General features: G+C 37.4%; 1 protein-coding gene across 1 annotated transcript; it reads left to right on the forward strand.

Annotated features, from left to right (window-relative positions):
- Positions 1-291: 291 nt before the first annotated feature.
- LOC110777865 (uncharacterized) lies at positions 292-7,299 on the forward strand. The gene is made up of 4 exons (XM_021982449.2): positions 292-1,344; positions 6,493-6,657; positions 6,741-6,792; positions 6,883-7,299. Exons 1-4 carry the CDS (start codon positions 1,082-1,084, stop codon positions 6,970-6,972), a joined length of 570 nt encoding a protein of 189 aa, XP_021838141.1. The 5' UTR covers positions 292-1,081; the 3' UTR covers positions 6,973-7,299.
- The last annotated feature ends 1,827 nt before the right edge of the window (positions 7,300-9,126 follow it).

Consider the following 9,126-nt stretch of genomic DNA (forward strand, 5'->3'; position numbering starts at 1 on the left):
TTAAGTTTTTTCTGGCAACAACCATTGTTCCAGTTGATTTCTGTCGAGAAACGTCATTAAGGAGTAAATTGCACTTTATATGATAGTCGTGGGATTAATTTGCTACGGAGTACATGTTAGAGTTAGAGGGCTAATTTACACATAACACTTAAGTTATAGGGTTAGATTTGACCAAATTCGCCAATCTTACACTCTTACCTACCTAAACAAAAAAATTAGTCTTTCCGATTCGTGCATTGTACGATTTTAAAAGGCAAGTTTGTACACAGTGAAATTTCCCTGGGTTAAATTGAGATTAACGTCAGAGTCCCAACTATTCTGAAATCTGAAGTTGTACTAAAACCAAAAATTGTGTAACATTCTTTCGGAACAACACGAAACGAATCTTCAAACTTCGCCATCTTCTTTTGGCAAACGGCGCAAGAAACCAGCAATTCAGTCACCTTCAATCACATGTGACAAACACAGAAACAAACACACGGCCTTCAAACTTCTCTTTCTCTCTCCTACCCAAATTTACAGTTGTCTGAGTGCTGTCAGTCGGAGGGCTTCCGTTAATGACTGAATTGGAAGACTCAGAGGACACCACCAATTGGGTTTTTTCACTATTCAAATCTACGCCTGGGTTTCTTAAATTTTCCCCAATTTGAGCTCGTCGATTTAGGGTTCATTCAATTTCAAATTTGCTGGGTTTTTTTCCTGGGATTTTGTCAATTGGTTGGATTTTGGTCGGAATTCAGTTTACAACATGGGATTTCAATTTTGGAGGTAATGCAGCAAAGTTGGTGTTTGATGATTTTGTTTATTGGTGAGATTTTTATACTGTTATTTCTTGAAAAGGGGGCAATTTAACTTATTTTTTGTGATTTCCCCCTTTTTTATTTGATTCAATTCATTGTTCTGTTTTTGTCTTACCTAAAACTTATAATTAGGTAGAGAATTGTTCTTGGAAGTAGTTGAGAGGAAGTAGGATTTATACTGCAGAGTATTATTGGGAAAAAATTGATTCTTGTAGAATTCAGAGGTTTGATTTTTTGGTGGGTGGAGTTGATTTGGAGCTCTTGATTTAGCTGTGTGAATTATGTCTGGTGGGAGTGGAACTCCTGTTGGAGCTAATTTCATGAGGCAGAGGCATAGCTGGGGTTATGCCTCCGGCGGGGATGATCTCGAAGATGATGCATGTTCGAAACCAATGCCTTCAACGCCTTCGATTCCTAGAGCTAAGACATGGATTGAGATCATGGAGAATGTTCTTTGGATCGGTTCAGCAGTATTTATCATATATTTTGGTGATTGGCATTCAAATCTTGTGTATGTCCTGTGGCACGATGATCGGATTAGGAGGTAAATTCATCTGCCTGAGATCTCATGCTTACTAGTAATTCTTGATTTTCGATATTTTAATACATCGCTTTTGGCTTGTGATGTTCTTGTACTCTTAATCCACTTTACTTTAGGTCCTTATATCTAGATTCACTTTACTTTTGAGCTTTTTGGCTTCACAAGCATGATTATGGATTTGGCATTTATGTATGGAACTGTGGATAGAAAAGCTCCAAATTTGATTTGTCTCACAGCTGTCTTGTGATTAAGGCTCTTGGAGTTGCTTTAAGTTCTTCTAATACATAAGATGCCTTGAGTGGCTTTATAAGCATTGACTTGTTGCCTTTTTTTTTTGTGCCAAAAAAACTATCATGGACAAATAGTATTTTTCCTGTGTAGATGCAAAAAAGGAGAATTAGGGGAACAATACCATGTTTATAGCTTATTGGCCTAGCATTCACTGTATCTAATGCTTTGGCATCTCCTCTACACTTTAAACATAGAGTGAACTTAGAATTTTTGTTCGCTTTCAGTATTTCTCAAACCTTAATTAACTAATTCTAAGTTATCATGGGCGGGCATGCCTGGACGAGCATGCAGACACAGTTTTTGGGTGGTTTTATCAACCAGCCGGTTTTTGTGGTGAGCTTAATACAAGTCCTTCTAGCTTCCTTTGACAGGCCTGTTTTCATCCTACATGGTGTAAGGTGTAACTTATCATCAAATTGCCTTGAAAATTTTGACCCATGAATGCAATATGTTGATTTTGCATAGGCCGCCTACCATGTTCCTAGAAGAGAAAGTAATTGGGCGATGTATGGTAAATCTAAATTAGATGTATGTGAAGTTGAGTTGTGTGACTGTCAGAGAATTGTACCTGTGCTTGACAATTGATTTATAACCTCCGTGTCCTTACCAACAATGTTGTAGCATGTCCTACAATTTTGTGATGATATGCTGCATATATCCAACTGAAAATTGGTGGGAAAAACATTTTTTTGCAGAGAGGAGTAATTAAAAACTGTTCTCACTCTTGAATATCTACAATTCATCGTATTTTTTGTTTTGGGAAAATAGATGAGGATGGATTCTCAGCAATTTAATTACAGTCGTGTTGCCAGGGTTTGTTTTACTACCCAGCAAAGAGTTGTGAACCCCATGTGCTTTTTCTAGTAGGATTAATCTACATTCAACTAATCAACTTGACTTATGACTTGGCCAAATGGGCTTCTGTGCCCCTTTTTAATAATAATAATCAATATTTTGTGCAGGCAGTAGTCTCTGACCCTCTATGTTGGCCAAAGTTCATAAGGGATATCGTGTTGAAATAACTTTATGCACTTTTGTTCATTGTTTTTCTCTTTATCAAAGTGGTCCAAAAGCATCCTCCATTCTCAGTTTGCATTTCTGTTTTACATTGAACTATTGAAGACATCCGTCAGTAAACCAACTTTACTTTCCTTCTTCTAACTTGGATTTAGTTTTCTCCAGAGCATAAAAATATTAACTAAATACAATGCTACAGTTAGTTGTATTCGAGTTACATCCTAGAAACAATATATCAGTGTTCAAGGTGTCAATACAACCTGGTGCAGGACTAGCAGGAGACAATTCATACTTATAAGGGCCAAGTTTTAGACCAATTGGTTGCCTGGTACTGTCCTTTCCTTCCACGATCCTTGTCCCAGTAATTTTTCTAGTGGTAGCATCCCAGCTCATGTGACAGAGGCTTTTCCTTTCTCTATAGAATTCTTTCATCCCACAAGTATATTGCAACATTAGGCTTGTTTTATTTGGAGCAGCCTATACCGTAGTTGAAGGATATCATTGTTTTACGATACTTGGTAGGCTGAATTGATCCCTTCCTTGGCTAGAGGCCTAGAGTTCCATACAGGCTGCCTCCACAGCTCCCTAATTCTGAAGGCAAATTCAATTGCACAACAGATAGAGACACTTTGTTTTCTTATTGCAGAGATTGATTAAAACAAGGGATGGAGAGATGATAATAAGAAATTGTCCTATAGAGGAATGAGCAGACATACTTCCTTAGCCCTTGGGCATTCCCTCAAATAGTGCAAGGTATATTCTTTATCATGGGGAAAACGTTAGATGATAGGGCCTTCCTTCTTTCTTCTAGGTCATTAGTGATCAGTGGGTAATTTTTCTTAACTACTCCCTTCATCCCTAAAAGATTGCCCCAAATGCTTTTATTCACTTTATGGAACTGGGCATTCCCAAAAAGCAAGTTGGTGAATATATTTGTCTTTAACTTAAATTAAATAATTGTGTGTGAGGAGAGACATGTAAGGACCACAACCCATATAAGGTATGGGGCTAACAAATAAGGATATCCATTTATTGTATGCGGTGCAATCTTTTAGGGACGGAGGGAGTATCAAGCAAGGACATGATAATTTGATTTGGGAGGACAATTAAACTCCTAGATCCTATCATGACTATCAGAGGAAATTGTAGGTTTTTTAAACCTCAAAGTATTGGCCTAAAGCTAAAATACAGACACGTAATCATGCCCAAACGGGGGGGGGGGGGGGGGGGGGGGGTATTGGAATAAAAGAGATAAGAGAGTTTTAGGGGGAAGGGTATCCTTTTTCTTTACGGCTTAGTCGTGCCTCATTATTGTTTATGTTCGCTACTCTTGGAGCTTTCCTAATCTATTATCTTCATAATTAAGATAGTCTAAGCCCCCCTCTATGTTGAACCAAGTATGTGGTTTCATAAGAAATCATTTTCTGGCTTGAAAGTGTTGGTGTAACTCCATCTGTTCCTCCCCCCTCAAAAAATAAAAAGTTCCATCCGTTTCTAGCCATTTTTCCTGATGTTAGGTGACATCATGTTTAGTTAAAATGTAATCCCTCCGTCCTCTTTTTTTTTGCCCAATGAGGGTCTTGTTACTTTTTTTAATTTGGTTGGATGGAGTTGGTGAGAGATAAAATCCCACCTAGACATTTTAGAACATGTTCATTGAGGGTCAAAGAGGGAGAAAATCAAAATTCAACTCTACCGCAACAGTGGGGATCTTGAATGGCTCTTGAGTTTCAGGACGGCTCTTGGCTAAGCAGCACTTTCTATTTCTTGAGAACTAGCTCTATCTCTAATTGTGTGACAAGTGTCCAAGAAGGACCATGACTCTACAATATTTTTTCGGCGGTAAATTTACATGGAGAAACACTCACCATTTTTGGGATTATTTGTATATGTATCTTGAGGATATATATATATATATATATATATATATATATATATATATATATATATATATATATATATATATATATAGAGAGAGAGAGAGAGAGAGAGAGAGAGAGAGAGAGAGATCAGATCTCTTCTCTCTCTACAAGATATATATCCTAAAAACCCTAACAATTGTGACTTCGTGAGTTCCATGTAGATCTACCGGTGTGTGGGCCAAAAAAATATATTTCGTTGTCACGTAACTAGAGATAAAGCTAGATCCCAAAAACAAAAAAAGAGACTCTTTACGAAGAGCTACTCAAAATCAATTCAAGATCCTAGATCCCTTTTGTTGTGGTAGTGTTGGTTCTTGATTTTCTCTCTTCCTGTGGTCTTGGAAAGCTACTTCAAGAGCCCTGATAAACATACTTTACAGCATGTCTGATTTTGTATATATTGTATGGAGCCCATATTTAAGACGTACCTCTAAATACTCCTAATCTATAACTATCTCAATATTCTTAATTTGGTTGCACCAGTAGGAACTTGGAGTAGATGTGTCACCTCTCTACAAAGCTGTAGGAAAGAAAAAGGCTATCCTTCCTCTTTGTTCGATCTTCACATTTGCTCCATCCCTAATAATCTCCATGCTTGAATATGGCTTGGAGATTAGATGTGGACATGTGGTTTTTACAATTTAAGATAAGAAAATTAGAAGTTGATAAATAGGTAATACGAAAGTCTTGGAGGAAGAGAGAAGAAATGTTGATGGATGAAGAGGGAAAAGTGGATGTTGTTATTTCACATTTAGACTTTAACTTGAAATGAAAGTGTGAAATTTATGTTGGGTTATCCTTGTAATAATAAGAGTAAAGTGTTTTATTGAATCATAACAACTTAGAACTATATTTCTGGTGAAGTGGTGATTTTTTATGTGCTCCCCTCTATATTCCCGTAATGGGGCTGGCTTCTAGACTACAATCACTTTCAGAGAGAAGCAAAGTTGAGTACTGGAAACTGGAAAGTGCATAGTTAGTGCATTACTTGAATTGGAGAGTAGATCCCTGGCCAGTCTTGGTTAGTGCATTTATGAAATGACTAGATCTTGACGAAGACAAGACATGCGAGGTCTTTGTATGTTGTAACTTTTCAAGATCTGATTTTTCCCTTTTCCTTTTGCAAATCAAGAGAGCAAAAGTTCTTTTTCTTTTACTAACACAGAGGCTGTATGTTAGTGATGGGTGAAAGATTGTTTTCTGGACTGTTCAAGTTGCTGTCAGAGTCATTGTTTATTGAAAATATGGAGTCATTCTTTCAACATATATATCACTTTCTTCACTATATCTCTTTCGATGTGATCATCTAACAAGTACTCCCTGAACCTGAACCAATACCTTGATCATGATTTTTTATGTTATTGCTTTAATACTTGTGCTGGATGGAGGTGATGTGGAATTCATATGCCCTGAGTTAAACTGGCTAGAATATTTACATACACTACGGTTCCAGCTTCTGGATTAGTCCTGCAATGAGCGCAACCCTCGTGTATAGTTGCCTCATATTCTCTAGGCCGATCCTGACTGTTATAAGTACTTCATCCATTGTCATGATGTCATGGCCTGTATAGACAACAACTTATAACCACCATCGATGTTATTTGGAAGGTAGACATGTTTTGGAGGTCCTATACCCTAATTTTGCCTGCATTGCAGTAGTTCGTCTAAGTTTATATAGGTATAATTTTAGGTCAGTCTTGGAGAGCTCGCGTACATATTAAGTTGAGTGTGTGAACATCCCTTCTCATCTGTTTTGACATTAATTTTGTTATGCGTGTATTTTTTTTTTCTGTTTGCTTGAGTCGTCTCTTACTGTATACTGATGGCCTGAATTCTTTTGATGGGTCCTAGTATTATACTTGTTGCACACATTGTCTAATCTCATCCGAGTTCCGGCCTGATTTGCTTTCTTATCTTGCAGGATACCCTTATACCTAGGGTTTGGAGGTGTTCTTTTGAGTGCTGCTTATTTCTTTTTTACGAGCATGTCAACATCGAGTTTTAGAAAATCGAATGAGAACTGGGACATACTTGGTGCATCTGCGTTGCCATTGGTTACTCTGCTGGGCGTAACTTCTTTTTGCCTGTGAGTAGGGACAACGATATTATTTTGGCATATTCGTGAAATTACTCTTAAATATGTGCTTACTTAAGCTGGGTCTATTGCAGATTCACGTGGGCTTTGTGGCCGATTTGGAGCTTCTTAACCTTACCTCTTGTGGTATGTTTTCATTCCTTTCCTCATCATAACACCCCTTGGCCCCTGTGCAACAAAAAAACCCTAATTTAATTTGTCATGCTCATTCTGCAGTTCACACTCTTCATGGCCTGCATGGTTATATCGCCTTATTTGATTAGTGGGACAGTAAAGTCACAACCTGAAGTGCTCCGCCTGGATTGATGGTTGATCTGTTGTGAGAATTTCAGGCGAATGGCAACTTGAAAACCTAATCTCTCTATGATGCAATCCTTCCCATGTTGGTGCTAACCACTATATTGGCTCTGTTCTGATCTTAACATGTTGTTCGTGTTGTGTTTTCTTTACTTAGCAGGCCAATTGAATGAAGGGATTAGTTTTAAATAGGCCTACATTGTGTTTGCCAGATCTCACAATGAAAAGGGTGTTTTTTGTTATTTTGTCTATGATCTAGCACAGCACCTTCTGTAAAGAATTATCAAATATAGTGTGTCTTATGAGTTTCTCTCCATGTTTTCGGGAGATTATTTAGCGCCATTGGATAAATATGCAACATATTTAGCTCGGGCCAGCCAGGCGCTGATACGCCAATTACAGCAATTTGCGCCTCTGGATCCAGTCGTATATCCTATGAAAATCTCAAATTTTGTCCAAAATGTATCTCCTTTCTCGTTCAAATTCACTTATACTGATTTTTTCACACAGTTTGCCTGATGATTTTACATGAAACGTTGTTGTTTGCTTATTATTAAATTTATTATTATTATTACGTACTATATTGTTTTAGTGTTTCTTGTATTCCTCCGTGGTGCTTGTTTGGTAGACAACGATGACTGGTACATATGTTTGCGTACATTTTCCTAATATTGTCCATATTATTGCTTCTTCATCCTAATTATACAATTTTCTTCATCAACTTACCTCGTTGCCTCTAAACTTGAAGTAATTGGATATAAAATTTATCAAGAATAACATATACTTGGAGACATAGATGTGTTACCGTGGACACTGGCATCGCGATTTTTCTTTGCAAAATTACATACTCCGTATCACGTAAATTTGTATTTTCTAAAGGCAAATTTGTTAAAAAGGACCTTTTATAACCCAAATTTTGCGAGAAAGGACCTTATATAATTTTTTTTGTGAAATCACACCTTAATGTAAATTTTTTTGCGAGAAAGGACCTTATATAATTTTTTTTGGTGAAATCACACCTTAATGTACTTTTTTTTTGCGAAAGACAACCAAAAGTAAATTTTCGGCATTGACTGAGCTTTTCCGGCCATTGACTTGCACGTGAGAAGCACGTGTGGCTTTATTTTGCTAATTACACCCAATTTTCCTCCAAAATTCTAAGATTTAAAACCTAAAGTTGAAAAAAAAGTCGAAATAAAATCAAGTTTGAAAATTCAAGACTCGGGAAAATCAATGTCTTTAGCCAACGTAAGCCACGCGTGCTGCTCACGTGCAAGTCAATGGCCGGAAAGCTCAGTCAATGCCGGAAAATTTTCTTAGGTCCTTTCTCGCAAAAAAAAATACTTTAAGGTGTGTTTTCACAAAAAAAATTATATAAGGTCCTTTCTCGCAAAATTTGTGTTATAAAAGGTCCTTTTTGGCAAATTTGCCTTTTCTAAACAATGGAGTAAATATGGCCATGAGTCATGTCGGGTTGTGCCTCATATTGAGCCCATGGGAGTAGGCCTGGCCCATTCCATTTCCACTTATCGTGTTGGGTCGTGCGGTGCCAAAAGTTTCAAAGGGGATGTCCAAGTCTTTGTGTCGTCTTTTGTGTATAAAACTAATTTCACTTAGTTTAACGTGTATTGTCGTTTTCGTCCGTGTCGTGTCTTGTCATGCATTTTCCAAAAAATAATGAGACCCAAATTTAACCCACGGCCCTCTACTTCGTCCATGTTGGAACCTACTTTTCTCGTGTTGAACCATGTTGTGTTTTTTCTTGCTGGGCCGTGTCGTTCCTCGAATCCGCCTAACCTAATGCCATCTATAGACTAGAGTGACACCAAAGACGAACCACCAACAGAGGTTGTTTGGTTGACATATAAAAATGGGGGAATTAGAAATTGGTTAATTGTTTGGTTGACATAAAAAAATAAAAACGGAGGAAATTGGAATTCATGGGAAGTTTGAGTTCCTACAAAACATGGGAAGTAAATTACCTTTACAAATTCCCATAAATTTAATAAGGGAACTAATTTTCCCTAAATTACAATTTCTTATGGGAATTAAATTCTCATGTCAACCAAACATGCCTTAAATGGAATATTCAATCTAGCTCTTCAGTGCCTTTCAGGAAAATAGGTGTGGGGTGGTTTTCTCTCCTTGCGTCACATCTACCCT

This window comes from Spinacia oleracea, chromosome 2 (assembly GCF_020520425.1).
Source record: "Spinacia oleracea cultivar Varoflay chromosome 2, BTI_SOV_V1, whole genome shotgun sequence".
Lineage (NCBI taxonomy): Eukaryota > Viridiplantae > Streptophyta > Magnoliopsida > Caryophyllales > Amaranthaceae > Spinacia > Spinacia oleracea.

Excerpts from the sequence above, each read along its gene's own strand:
- LOC110777865 (XM_021982449.2), top strand. The coding sequence starts at position 1,082 with ATGTCTGGTGGGAGTGGAACTCCTGTTGGAGCTAATTTCATGAGGCAG. Across the intron at positions 1,345-6,492 it reads CACGATGATCGGATTAGGAG|GATACCCTTATACCTAGGGT; the intron begins GTAAATTCATCT and ends CTTATCTTGCAG. Across the intron at positions 6,793-6,882 it reads TCTTAACCTTACCTCTTGTG|TTCACACTCTTCATGGCCTG; the intron begins GTATGTTTTCAT and ends CTCATTCTGCAG.